The 14,726-nt window shown below is 40.7% G+C and overlaps 1 protein-coding gene and 1 long non-coding RNA gene across 6 annotated transcripts in view; one reads left to right on the forward strand and one right to left on the reverse strand.

The window, feature by feature from the left end:
• The window catches only part of stard13b (StAR related lipid transfer domain containing 13b), a 458,491-nt gene that overhangs the window by 417,230 nt on the left and 26,535 nt on the right, over positions 1 to 14,726 (reverse strand). For 2 of the 5 annotated variants that reach the window (XM_063054300.1, XM_063054297.1), the window contains exon 1: positions 2,789 to 3,820. In XM_063054300.1, coding sequence (XP_062910370.1) covers positions 2,789 to 3,514 — 726 coding nt within the window. In that variant the 5' untranslated portion in view covers positions 3,515 to 3,820. Of the gene's footprint in view, positions 1 to 2,788; positions 3,821 to 14,726 lie in introns of those variants that run through there. The other 3 variants (XM_063054301.1, XM_063054299.1, XM_063054298.1) reach the window with 2 other exon arrangements.
• The window catches only part of LOC134349664 (uncharacterized), a 69,200-nt gene that overhangs the window by 28,939 nt on the left and 25,535 nt on the right, over positions 1 to 14,726 (forward strand). The gene's annotated exons all lie outside the window — the stretch shown is intronic.

Consider the following 14,726-nt stretch of genomic DNA (forward strand, 5'->3'; position numbering starts at 1 on the left):
CTAGAGTGCCTCCACAGTTAGCTAAAGATGTGACCAAAATCTGACACACAGTGATATGTGCTATTTTTGGTTCATGAATGTTCACTGGTTCTGAGAGCCATGTACAAACTATGGGCAATTCTTACTTACATATAGGGTTTAACTCTTAGCTGGCCAGACACCAAAGAAAGGAAGAAAATGACTGACTGACTACGTTCAGCTGTGCTGGGGGGGGGGGGGGGCCCAAGGGCAACATAAAGTCAAAGCTTCACAGCAATGAATTTCCTCCCTTTGCCTAATACCTAAAAACAAAAATGAAGGAAGAGAGGATGGTGACACAATATTCCACATTTCCTCGCCATTATTTAATGCCTGCACACACAGACTTGGCTATTTAGTGAAGTGGTGCAACAGGGGTTATTTCAGGTCCTCATGCTCATTACCAGCTGATAGCAGAATTTGGGAAGACAAGCCAGGAGGTAGATCAGTGGACCCCAAGAAGGCCCGGCAGCAAGCTGAGAGGATTCATCAGGTATAGGATTTGGGGTTCTGTCTGCTTTCTCAAATAGGCACAACAGGACTACTGGGTGAGTAGGGGTGTTCTGCTAACCTTTATCCCTCCAACTCGCATCAATTACCTGCCTTTTGGATCTTGCTGAGTGCAATGTGGCTGCTTCAATTAATCAGAATGGGTACTAAAGTCCTTTTAAATAAGATGTTATGTAAATGCAAGTTATTTATTTTCTCTTCGATAAATGAATTTTGGGGCTTCTGAAACAAAAGCTCCAAATCACCACTGCTAGAAGCATTGACTTGTGCATGATTTTGCTTTAACTGGGCTGTTCAATGGACTATATCAATAACTGGTGCAGGTTCTTAATGATACTTGAGTCGCTGTGTGTTATCCTGTAAACTTCACAAACTTTCATTAAATAAATCCGTTTGATCATCCACTACACAGCACTGCTGTAATGTAGACCCAAGAGACTGCAGATGCTGGAATTTGGAGCCACACCCAAAACACTGGAGAAACGCAAAGGGTCAAGCAGCATCTATGGAGGGAAATAAGAAATTGACATTTCAGGTGGAGACCTTCCAACTGAACTGGGTCTCTCACAAAAGTTCTCATTATACTTAATTGTTGTTTGGATGATTAAACCCAAAAGACAGGAAGTGGGTTCAGGCTGAATGTGTCCATATCAACTGTCAGAGAACCAAGGTCCAAATAGCCTCTGTTTGAGTTGTAAAATACCTTAATTCCAAAACTTTTATTTGGTCAGATCTAAGGAGGCACAGAAATTAGAACGCTCCTCCTTGCCCCTGACATTTTTTGCTTCATGCTAGTAGTCCTTTCATTCTACTCCTCCCTTCACCTAATCCTAGAATCTGTCTCAACACGAGCTCTCCGTACATAGTTTGGGCCATCTATTTCTCTCTGTAATTAGAGTGACAGTAGAGTTACTGTTTGGTACTTTTAGATCGTTTTTTTTGTCCAGTTGCAGCAACCAGAACAACCAGATAGAGTGGACATGGAGAGGATGTTTTCAATAGTACCAGAATCTAGGATAGTCTCAGAATAGAAGGGTATCCCTTTAAAACAGAGAAGAGGAGGAACTTCTTCAGCCAGAGGGTGGTGAAGCAGCGTAATTTATTGCTGAAGATGGCAATGGAGGCCAAATCTCTCGGTATATTTAAAGCAGAGGTTGATAGGTTCTTGAGTCGTTAAGGGGAGAAGGCAGGAGAATGAGATTATGAGGGAAAATAAATCAATCATATCAAATGACGGAGCACACTCAATTGGCCAAATGGCCTAATTCTGCTCCTACACCTTATGATCTATGACTAGATTTCATCTCTCCTTATGAATAAATCATAAGATTCCAAGACAGACTCTTTCTTTTTTACTTCATGTTATGCTCTGTAGTTTATTATTCCAGATATTTTACTTGCATTCCGGCTCTCAAGGTGGCCCTTAAGGCAAACACTCGTTCCTCACTAATGGAGTCAGTCACGACACTGGCTGAAACCACAGCATCATTCTCATTGTAATGGAGATCAACGACAATATTTCACCATTTATTTACCTATATTAACCTTGCACAGTGATTCCCTAAATCTAATCCCTAGCAAGTTCAATTATAAAAACCTTACTTTCGGTTTGCATTATTGGGATGTGCATTCTTAAATCGTCTGGAATAATGAAGCTGCTGATCAGATCTTTATCCAAGAGATGCCTCTGTAAAGAATGACTTAATTCTTTCCTTATTAATCTCTAGCAGAAGTAACAGAAATGAAGCTACTTTATATTGAAAAAATATAACACTTATTGCCTATTTGTACACTGTGAAAATCACAGTTCTAACTTTGTCTTGCTTTGTCCCAGCTAAACCAAACCATATTCACAGAGATCACTTATCTCTGTGTTTTGCTGTTCTCTTCTCATTTTATATCAAAGATTGCTCAACTGTGCATGTGACATAATTTAATAAAAAATAATTTAGCTTGTAATAAGCCAAAATTCAAACTAGGCTTTTCTGCTTGTTAAAGAATAATCCATATTAATGTGAACATACTGTGCTGCAGTTCTTAGGATATTTTTCCCTCTCCATGGATGCTGCCAGACATGTGGACTATTTCTAACTGCATTTTTCTAAGTGGAGTAACATAAAGTGAAACAGAAAGCACTTCTAGTTGCATTTTATGTTTGTACATTTAGAAAAATGCTATATTTGGCATAATATATACATATTTGCTGAACCATCCATTGCAAAGATCTATTTCGTAATTTAAAACTTTTTGACATTCTTACCTCTTCTCTCATTTCTTTATTCTCCCCTGGATTGTCTTTATCAGGGACCTCTAGTTCCTCAGCGTATTTCCTAAACTGGCAGAGTCTTGCACTCACATTGGTAGCATTGCATCTCTGCTCCCCACTGACACCTTGCCTTCTCTTTCTCATAAAATATCCCGCATCGTGTGACATCTCTGTGGAATTATCTTCAGACGAAGAAGGTTCACAAAACACATCTGATGCTTCGTAGATGTAGAGTTCGGTGTTTTTATGGGGTGTGGATTCAGCTTGATGTACATAGTCAGAAAATACAATAACACTTGATCCAAGATTCTTGACTTTTAGCTCAGATGGTGAATTTGCTGAACTGCATGTATTTTTATACATGGAGGAAACAGAAGGCATCTTCCAAACTGAAGCAGAATCTGGTTCCACGATATTACTTTTTGAAGTCCATTCTGTGGGATACAGCAATATTTCTTGCTGCCGACGTCCATTGGGTTCAATGTTCTGACTGGCACGTTCAGACTCCCTGTACAATTCCGATGGCCTCTTGATACAGCAGAGTGGTGATGAAGTGTTGTCCTGATCTCCCTTAGTATCAATGATCTGAGTTTTGTTAATGTTATCTTGCTTGCACCCAATGAAAAACTCTTCTCCTGAGGTATATGTTGCTGACTCCAAACACATGACCACTACAGAAATGGGAACTTTCTGATGATCTGAACTGTGTATTGATTCCATTCCAGTTTCTTTAGTAGAAGTGTCCTCCAGTGTGCAGGAACCAGGAGCAGTGCTGCATTTTATATCAAACCAAATCTTTGATACCCGAGTTTTCCGATATATTGCAGATCTTGTTGACGTACAAACCTTTAAAAGTCAAAGGTCTTAACTTTTGCCCAGATGCCACTACATCAGCGACATACCTACATAAGAAGAGTTTTTAAAATAAAAGATTAATTTCACTTCAGCACTCAGAACTGAGTTCACTTCTAATCTCTGGCGAAAGTCAATCACTTACTCATTATAAAGCTAAACTAAAACAGAATTACTTAGAATTGGCGTGACTGCTGGGAAGACTTTTATGTCATGTGTTGAGTAATCAATGGCATTAGATTAAGTTTACACAACTGGGCGAAGAGCACTTATCAAAGGCTTGCTAAAACAGAAGATTGTAATTTAAAATTTGAAAGAATTCTTCTACACCTCATAAAAATATTTGCATTATGAATGAACTCAAATTTTATGGTATGTATCTGACCAATCAACCAGTAATCAACTAAACAAACCGATGCTCCAAAATGTTACCAACCACTGATTATTATTGCAGGATACTCCCCGAGGTCAGGTGATCCACCACCATGGATTATTTCAATAATTTACATATACTGTATTCTGTTCCTTTAGACTGATTTTCACTAAAAATACAAGACCAAATTCCTTTTTACCAAAATAGACCAGATGCATATTATATAACCCCACCAATTTTCATTTCCAAATTCTGGATAAGTGTTTACCTTCTCAGCCGATTTTGGATGAAATACCAGGATCCCAGTATGGAGCAGCTCATGGCAGAAGTCTTGCCCACAGTGACAGTGGTGGCTTTGTACCTGACTGTATTCTCCTGCTGAGTCACCATCAGTGATCACCTTCAGAACCACCACATAGAAATCCCAAAGAAATTTCATGCATTCTATTGTATTTTAATAGAACATGCCCTTGTGAGAGATTAATTATGATTCACACTGACAGCTAAAGGGCTGGATAAATGATCTACGAGGATCAGACAAGAATAGTTCAGACAACCAACTTTTGTATTACACTTACATATTTTTTATAAGGACACTTTTGTTGTTTTTCCTGACATATTGTGACTCAACGTGAATGGGAAACCATATTAAATGGAACACAGAACATAGGATAGTTCAGCACTGGACAGGCTATTCAGCTCACGATGCCAATTTACACTAAATGACCTCCTCCTGTGTATCATCCATATCCTTCTATTCTCTATGTATTCATGTGTCTTTCGCAACTCCACAAAACTGCCTGATGCCGCTCCTACGTTGGTGACCTATTCTAGGCACCTACCACTTTTGGCATAAAAACTTAGACCCTCATGTCACCTTTAAGCCACCCCCCTCTGCTCTGAAAAGCATGTCCTGGGAGAACAACCCAAGTTTATCCAACCTTTCCTTGTTGCCCATACTCTCTGACTCAGGCAGCATATTGGTAAACCTCTTCTGCAACCTTGCACAGTCTCCATTTCATTCCTATACTGGGACAACCAGAACTGCACACAGTAGAATAAAGTTGTATGCAACTGGTTCAAGACTTCCTTACACTTATACTCAACACTCCTCAATGAAGGTAAGCATGCCATACACATTCATCCACATGCTATTTATCCACTTGCAATGCCAATTTCAGTCTATAATGGGCCTCAAAGTCCTTCTTCACCACAATGCATTACCTTTAACTGTATACATGCTCCTTTCATTAGGCCAATATTACAGAGAGGAGTTCAGGCTTTGGCTCATAGAGGCTTCGGGGAGGAGAGGCAGAGGCTGTAGGTGGATTTTTCATTTTTTTTCCCTTCTTTCTTTCTTATTGCACAGTTAGAGCAGTGGGAATGCCAAGCAGCATAGTGGAATGCTCCTCTTGTGGGTTGTGGGAAACCTCCAGTTTCCCTGAGGACTGCAACTGCAAGAAGTGCATCCAGCTGCAGCTTCTTACAGACCGTGTTAATGAGTTGCAGTTGGAGTTGGATGAGCTCCAGATCATTCAGGAGGCTGAAGGGTTGATTGACAGGACATACACAAAGGTAGTTACAGTCAAGCAAGGTAAATGGGTGACCATCAGAGGTGGGGGGTGGATAGGTGAGTATCCTTGTGACTGTTACCCTCAGTTACAGGTATACCACTTTGGACACTTTTGGAGGGGATGATCTAACAGAGGAAAGCCACAGCTGTCAGGTGTCTGACACAGAGTCTGGCTCTGTGGCTCAAAAGAGAAGCGGGAAGAAGAGACGAGCTGTAGTGATAGGGGATTCCATAGTTTGGGGAACACACAGGATGTTTTGTGGATGAGAACAAGATTCCCAAATGGGATGTTGCCTCCTGGGTGCTAGGGTCAGGCACCTCAAATCGAACCACCTGGTACCAATGACGTGAGTAGGAAGGGTGACAAGATTCTGCAATATGAGGTCAGTGAGCTAGGTGCTGCGTTAAAGGACAGGGTCTCTCAGGTTGTAATCTCAGGATTAATTCCTGTGCCATGTGGTAGTGGGGCCAGAAATTGGAAGATAATACAATTTTACACATGGCTAAGGAGATGAGAGGGCTTCCGATATCCTAGCATTGAAATAAGCACAGTTCAGCCCATCAGTCCCATCATGTTTATTAGCTTGTCCTTCCTTTCAGTCTTACTTGTTTTACCATCTTTCTTGATCTCATCGTACCATCAGCTGCCCTACTGCTGTAGTTCCTTTCTCAGCCATTTTAGTTTAAACCATCCTGAGTCGTAGACATAGTAGCAAACCTCCTGGCAAGGGTATTGGCTCCCCTTCAGTTTAGATACCAAACAAACCGTCTTGTTTGTACTGATTCCACCCACCCTGGAAGAGAGTCCAATGATCTGTAAATCTGAAGCCCTCCTTCATGCAGCAACTCTTTAACTACATAGGTATACACAGAGCGTTGTCACAGGAAAGCTGCATCCATCATCAAGGACCCCCAACTCTCAGGCCATGCCTGTTTCTCACTGCTGCCATCAGGAAGAAGCTACAGGACCCTCAGAACCCACACCTCCAGGTTCAGGAACAGTTATTACCCCTCAACTATTGTCTTTGAACCACTGGGGATAACTTCACTTGCCTCACCACTGGACTGTTCTCACAAACTTCACACTTTTCAGGACTCTTCATCTCATGTTGGTGATATTTATTGCTTGCTTGCTTGCTTGCTTATTTATTTATTTATTTATTTATTTATTGTATTTACACAGTTTGTTGCCCTTTTCATGCTGGTTGTTCGCCCTGTTGGGTGTGGTCTTTCATTGATTTGGTTATGGTTATTGGATTTATTGAGTATGCCTACATGAATACAAGTATCAGAGTTGTATATGGTGATCTATGTGTACTTTGATAATAAATTTACTTTGAACTTTGAAATTTAAACATATTGAACTGCTCTATGTATCTATTTCTTAAGTCATAAGCACCATTAATAAAAATATATCCTCCCTAATACTCATTTCCTATTATTGGGAAAGAATGCATTACAAGAGGTGATTTGAAAGGGATACTGTATGTCTCATAAATGTATAACATAAGGTATAATGGAAACTCTTCATCTGGAGTGTACTGTACTTATGTTGAGCTAAAGAGTTCAAACTTCATATTCATGAATTTGGCTCGAAGGGCCAAATGGCCTACTCCTGCACCTATTATGTATGTTTCTATGTTTCTGGGCCTGATGAGCAAGGTTCGATATAATTATATTTCAGAATCACAACTGAATAAGGGGAATCTGTGTGAGCAGGCCAGGTTTGGAAACAGCAGAAAAATAAATCTGCAAAATTAGATATGCACTGGGAATGGGCCAGCTGCAGGAATTGAGCTGAGTGGGTCAGGCTGCAATCAAGATGTCCTTAGGGAAGGTAGGCTCTCAATTTAAATATTTCTAATCTTTCGGTAAAAAGAGTGATCTAGATAGTGGTTTTGGAATTCAATTCTAGGTTCATAGGTTTCTTAACCTTTCTGGAATTCACCCATAAAGCTTGGTGGGAGCATAGAGGCAGTTCTTGTTGAAACAATGGGCATTGTTCATGCAGTAATATTGAGATGTTTGGAGTGGAAATATAGTTGTGCCCCATCAGCTAGTTAAAACAGCCCAGGGGTACTATAGCCAAAGTCAACTTTCCTCAAGAAAGGCCGTCAAGGAAGCCCGTCAAGGAAGCCAATGATACCAGAAAATGTGTTTCGGGAGGCTTTCCTCTGCCAGCTAAAAAAAACCAGAAACCACATAGGATGGAGGTGAATGTACCAGATGGCGTACACCCCTGGGTTCCGAAAGAGGTGGCTGAAGAAATTGTGGAGGGATTAGTAATGATCTTTTAAGAATCACTAGATCCTGGAAGACTGGAAAATTGCACTCTACAGGAAGGGAGAGAGGCAGAAGAAAGGAAATTATGGGCCAGTTAGTCTGACCTCAGTGGTTGGGAAGATGTTGCAGTTGATTGTTGAAGATGTGGTTTCAGAGTACTTGGAGGCACATGATAAAATCGGGCAGAGTCAGCATGGTTTCCTCAAGGGAAAATCTTGCTTCACAAATCTGTTGGAATTCTTTGAGGAAATAACAAGCAGGATAGACAAAGGAGAATTGATTGATGTTGTGTACTTGGATTTTCAGAAGGCTTTTGACAAGATGCCACACATGAGGCTGCTTAACCTCATGAGGAAGATAAAGAATGGTAGGGTGAAGGAACTATGGGTGACAAGTGAGGTGGAGAATCTAGTCAGGTGGAAGAAAGCAGCATATGTGAGGTTTAAGGACCAAGGATCAGATGCGTCTATTGAGGAATATAGGGAAGTAAGAAAGGAGCTTAAGAAGGGGCTTAGGAGAGCAAGAAGGGGGCATGAAAAGGCCTTGGCAAGTAGGGTAAAGGAAAACCCCAAGGCATTCTTCAATTATGTGAAGAAAAAAAGGATGACAGGAGTGAAGATAGGACCGATTAGAGATGAAGATGGGAAGATGTGCCTGGAGGCTGTGGAAATGAGCGAGGTCCTCAATGAATACTTCTCTTCGGTATTCACCAATGAGAGGGAACTTGATGACGATGAGGACAATATGAGTGAGGTTGATGTTCTGGAGCATGTTGATATTAAGGGAGAGGAGGTGTTGGAGTTGTTATGGATAAGTCCTCGGGGCCTGACCGGAGTATTCCCCAGGTTGCTCCATGAGACAAGGGAAGAGATTGCTGAGCCTCTGGCTAGGATCTTTATATCCTTGTTGTCCATGGGAATGGTACTGGAGGATTGGAGGGAGGCAAATGTTGCCCCCTTGTTCAGAAAAGGTAGTAGGGATAGTCCGGGTAATTATAGATCAGTGAGCCTTACGTCTGTGGTGGGAAAGCTGTTGGAAAAGACTCTTAGAGATAGGATCTATGGGCTTTTAGAGAATCATGGTCTGATCAGGGACAGTCAGCATGGCTTTGTGAAGGGCAGATCATGTCTAACAAGCCTGATAGAGTTCTTTGAGGCATGTTGATGAGGGTAGTGCAGTGGATATGATCTACATGGATTTCAGTAAGGCATTTGACAAGGTTCCACATGGTAGGCTTATTCAGAAAGTCAGAAGGCATGGGATCCAGGGAAGTTTGGCCAGGTGGATTCGGAATTGGCTTGCCTGCAGAAGGCAGAGGATGGTGGTGGAGGGAATACGTTGAGATTGGAGGATTGTGACTAGTGGTGTCCCACAAGGATCTGTTCTGGGACCTCTACTTTTCGTGATTTTTATTAATGACCTGGATGTGGGGGTAGAAGGGTGGGTTGGCAAGTTTGCAGACCACACAAAGGTTGGTGGTGTTGTGGATCGTGTAGAGGATTGTTGAAGATTGCAGAGAGACATTGATAAGATGTAGAAGTGGATTGAGAAGTGGCAGATGGAGTTCAACCCGGGGAAGTGTGAGGTGGTACACTTTGGAAGGAGAAACTCCAAGGCAGAGTACAAAGTAAACGACAGGATACTTGGTAGTGTGGAGGAGCAGAGGGATCTGGGGGTACATGTCCACAGATCACTGAAAGTTGCCTCACAGGTAGATAGGGTAGTTAAGAATGCTTATGGAGTGTTAGCTTTCATAAGTCGAAGGACAGAGTTTAAGAGTCACAGGGTAATGATGCAGCTCTATAAAACTCTGATTAGGCCACTCTTGGAGTACTGTGTCCAGTTCTAGTCGCCTCACTATAGGAAGGATGTGGAAGCATTGGAAAGGGTACAGAGGAGATTTACCAGGATGCTGCCTGCTTTAGAGACTGTGCATTATGATCAGAGATTAAGGGAGCTAGGGCTTTACTCTTTGGAGAAAAGGAGGATGAGAGGAGACATGATAGAGGTATACAAGATATTAAGAGGAATAGATAGAGTGGACAGCCAGTGCCTCTTCCCCAGGGCACCACTGCTCAGTACAAGAGGATATGGCTTTAAGGTAAGGGGTGGGAAGTTCAAGGGGGATATCAGCGGAAGGTTTTTTACTCAGCGAGTGGTTGGTGCGTGGAATGCACTGCCTGAGTCAGTGGTGGAGGCAGATACACTAGTGAAGTTTAAGAGACTACTAGACAGGTATATGGAGGAATTTAAGGTGGGGGGTTATATGGGAGGCAGGGTTTAAGGGTCGGCACAACATTGTGGGCTGAAGGGCCTGTACTGTGCTGTACTATTCTATGTTCTATGTTTAACAAGCTATGGACCCATGGTGTTACAGGAAAGATTCCAGCATAGAGAAAGCAGTGGTTGAATGGCAGAAGCAACAAGTGGGAATAAAGGGAGCCTTTTCTGGCTGGCTGCCAGTGACTGGCAGTGTTCCACAAGGGTCTGTGTTGGGACCGATTCTTTTTACGTTATATGTCAATGATTTGGATGATGGAATTAATGGCTTTGTTGCAAAGTTTGCAGATGATATGAAGATAGGTGGAGGGGCAGGTAGTTTTGAGGAAATAAAGCAGCCACAGAAGGACTTAGACAGATGAGAAGAATGGGCAAAGAAATGGAAGGTGGAAGACAGTATAAGGAAGTGTATGGTCATGTACTTTGGTAGAAGAAAGGAAAGGGTTGACTGTTCTCTAACTGGAGAAAAAAATACAAAAAACTGAGGTGCAAAGGACTTGGGAGTCCTTGTGTAGGATTCCCTGAAGGTTAATTTGTAGGTTGAATCAGTGCTGAGAAAGACAAATGCGATGTTGACATTTATTTCAAGAGGACTAGAATATAAAAGCAAGGATGTAATGATGAGACTTTATAAAGCACTGGTAAAGCCTCATTTAGAGTATTATGAGCAGTTTTGGGCCCCTTATCTTAGAAAGGATGTGCTGAATCTGGAGAGGGTTCAAAGAAGTTTCACAAAAATGATACCAGGATTAAATGGCTTGTCATATAAAGACCATTTGATGGCTCTGGACCTGTATTCACTGGAATTCAGAAAATAAGGGGTAACCTAATGGAAACCTATCGAGTGGGGTTCCAGTGATGTCATCGTCCAGAATGACAGCTTAAATCAACAGCTCGTCCAGAAAAACACATATATTGCCCCGTTAATCCATCAAACATAAGACCTTTCAAAGATATCTGAATTGATAAGGGCGGCAAGAATGGGGAAAAAGAATGGAGATAAAAAAAAGCATCACTGCGGAGCCTATGGATGAGAGAGGTGCAATGCCTGGCTCTCCTACCCGAACGCGTGGTGGCAAGGCTGACGATGGGCCTCGTTCAGGTGAAGCAGCAAATACGATAAAAATTCTGGAAGAGATACGGGGATTCCAAAAAAATATAAAACAGCAACTCAATGATATCAAATCAGAGCTCGCCAACGTCAATCAAAAAATAGCGGTGGCAGAGATGCGAATTGAGAAGGTAGAAAATCGTGTGCAAAATGTGGAATGGATACTAAGTAAAACGATAAAAATATTAAATCAACAGGAAAGTAAACTGATTGACCAGGAGGGAAGATCACGATGGAAAAATATCAGGATAGACAATGTTCCCGAAGGAGCAGAGGGTTTGTCTATGATGGAGTTTGTAGGAAAGTTGCTGCAGGATACGCTAGAGATTCCCTAGCTTGAAATTGAGAGGCCGCATCGTGCACTCGTTCCGAGGCCTAGTGGAGACAGAGAAGATAAGCCACGCTCAATAGTAATTGGATTCCTTCGATACAATACCAAGGTGGAGATTCTACGAAGGGCCTGGAGTAAGAAGAGTGTGTTTTTGGATGGGAAGTTAATATATTTCGATCAAGATCACCCCCCCGGTGGTCCTGCAGAAACGTAAGGAATACCATGCAGTAACGCAAATATTAAAGCAGGGAAAAATTAGATTCCAAACTCCATACCCTGCTAAACTGCGGGTGTTTTATGAAGATGGTGTACAACTGTATCAGACAGTGGAAGAGGCGACTACAGACATGAGGAACAGAGGGCTGCCCGTCAGCGTGATCAAACCGAGGGAAAGCCTGGCTGGGCAGTTATCCCGATCTGCTTGGGAAATAGTAAGAGAACCGAGAAAGCAGGGGATGGGAGGAGGGCGAGGAAATATCAGGAAGAGACTGTGAGTTTTCTGAAGACAGCCCTCACCCCCTCCAGAAGAGCCATAAGGTTTGGCTAACTTTAAAAGTGTTGATTAGATAAACAGAAGCAAAAATAGATGGTGCTATACCTATTTCAAGAAAACTTATTATAATGTGGATTTTATATTACTCAATATTTTAAATTCATTCATTCACTCCTTTTCCCCCACCTAAATGAGAATATATATATGGGAGTACACAAGGAAATCTTTTCTGTGTAATGGACATGTTCACTTACTTTTATGGGTACTGTCATGGGGGCCCCCGACTCACAGGGAGGAGGGGCTATCCTCCACGGCTGGACATTTCCTCTAGCTCAACCCAGGGTCATCTACTAGAGACCTCAGCCTTGCAATCACACCTTCGTTGCCTTTTTAAAAATTATTCACATTTCTTGGTACTTATTTGCTCAGGGAGTAGATCGATTAAATTTAATTCTGCTAATTTCAATGATATATTGACAGATAAATACACATGGCTAAGGACAAAGTAAAACTCATTTCTTTTAATGTCAATGGGCTGTTAAATCCAATCAAATGCAGTAAAATTCTATCCAAAATGAAAAAAAAGAACAAGCCCATGTAGAGTATTTACAGGAAACTCACTTAAGTGATAATGAGCATGGAAAACTAAAGAGAATGGGCTTCATTAATTTGTTTTTCTCCTCATATAAAATCAGGACATAGGAGAGGAGTTGCTATTCTTACCTTAAGCAAGGTAAATTTTGAAAAAGTATTCAAAATGGGAGAGAAGGTGGGCAGATATATGCTGGTAACGGGGAATATAGATGGAGATTCGGTTACTCTATTGAATATATACGCACCCCCAGCAAGTGATATTAGTTTCTTTCAGAAAATTACTAATATTATGGTAACAGAAACAGAAGGTCTCCTGATATGTGGGGGAGACTTAAATTTAAAATTACAACTAAAGTTAGACTCTTCCAATAGAAAAACCTATGAAACAAAATCCTTACATAAGAGAGTTAATACACTTTTTGAGGATGTCCATTTAATTGATATATGGAGGGACCTTTTCCCCAACAGAAGGGATTACACTCATTATTCTGCCCCCCCCATTCTATAGATACAAGAATAGACTATTTCATAACATTTGGAAGAGACAAAGACAAAATAGTCACCTGTGGAATTGGGACATAACATGTAAGTGACCATGCACCTATATATTTATCTGTTGATTTTGACCTACAACCAAAGAATACTATTTGGAAGCTAAATTCAAGTCTACTCAATGATCCCTACTTTAAGGAACAAATCAAAAAAGAAATTGGTCTTTACTTAGAATTCAATGATAATGGAGAGGTTTCACCTCCCATTCTATGGGATACTCTGAAGGCTGTCTTAAGAGGGAACATCATAGCGATATCTTCATATAAGAAAAAAATAAGGAATAAAGCATTAGAGGAATTACAAAATAGGCTGAAGGAACTAGAAAAAAAAACACAAATTGAATTTGGCACGGGATGCATTAGAGGAAATTTTAAAAATTAGCAATGAAATTAATAGTTTGGCTATGCAAGAAATAAGGAAAAATTTAATGCTTCTGAAACAGAGACATTATGAAAGTGGATCTAAGTCTATGAAAATACTGGCGTGGAAACTGAAGGAAAAGATAGCAAAAAATACAATTCATAGAATTAGGGATCCAAGAACAAAAATGATAAAAAAAATAAGCTAAATGAAATTCAAGAAGCTTTAAAAGTGTTTTACAAAACTCTATATTCCAAAGTTCCAGGGGGAAGCATAACCCAAATTGATACTTTCTTAGAGTTATCCACTTTAAGTGAAGAACAAAATAGAACGATGACTGCTGAAGTTGAACTGCAATTAAATTTAGCAAGTCACCAGATTCAGATGGGTATACGGCAGAGTGGTGTAAAGAATTTAAAAATGAGTTAATTCCTGTCTTACTCCCCACACTGAACTGGGCTCTAAAAAAGGCACAAATGCCACCCAGCTGGAAGGAAGCGATAATCTCAACTATACTGAAAGAAGGCAAGGATAAAATGGAATGTGGGTCATTTAGACCAATATCTGTTCTTAATGTAGATTATAGATTAGAAGAGTTTCTACCCATACTGATACATAAGGATCAGACAGGTTTTATACAACAATGCCAAACACAAGGCAATATATGAAGGACACTTCACATTATGGATCATATACAAAAAATAAAATCGAAGCAATAATGATAAGCATGGACACTGAAAAGGCATTTGATTCGGTTAATTGGAATTTTCTTCAGAGTTTTACATAGATTTGGTTTCTATGACACAATTATTAAAACTATACAGGCACTATATGACAACCCTACTGCTAGGATTAAAATCAATGGATATTTACCAAATAGCTTTACCCTAGAAAGAGGCACAGGACAGGGTTGTGCATGGTCACCGCTACTCTTCGCATTATATCTGGAACCATTAGCTCAATACATCAGACAAAATGAAGATATCAGGGGACTTACTATTAAAGGGACAGAGCATAAATTGACCTGTTATGCAGACGACATTTTGATCTATCTAGGGCAACCAACATACTCTTTACCTAAATTGATGCAATCCTTTGAACAATATGGTCAATTATCAGGATACAAGATC

This window comes from Mobula hypostoma, chromosome 7, assembly GCF_963921235.1.
Source record: "Mobula hypostoma chromosome 7, sMobHyp1.1, whole genome shotgun sequence".
Classification (NCBI taxonomy): domain Eukaryota; kingdom Metazoa; phylum Chordata; class Chondrichthyes; order Myliobatiformes; family Myliobatidae; genus Mobula; species Mobula hypostoma.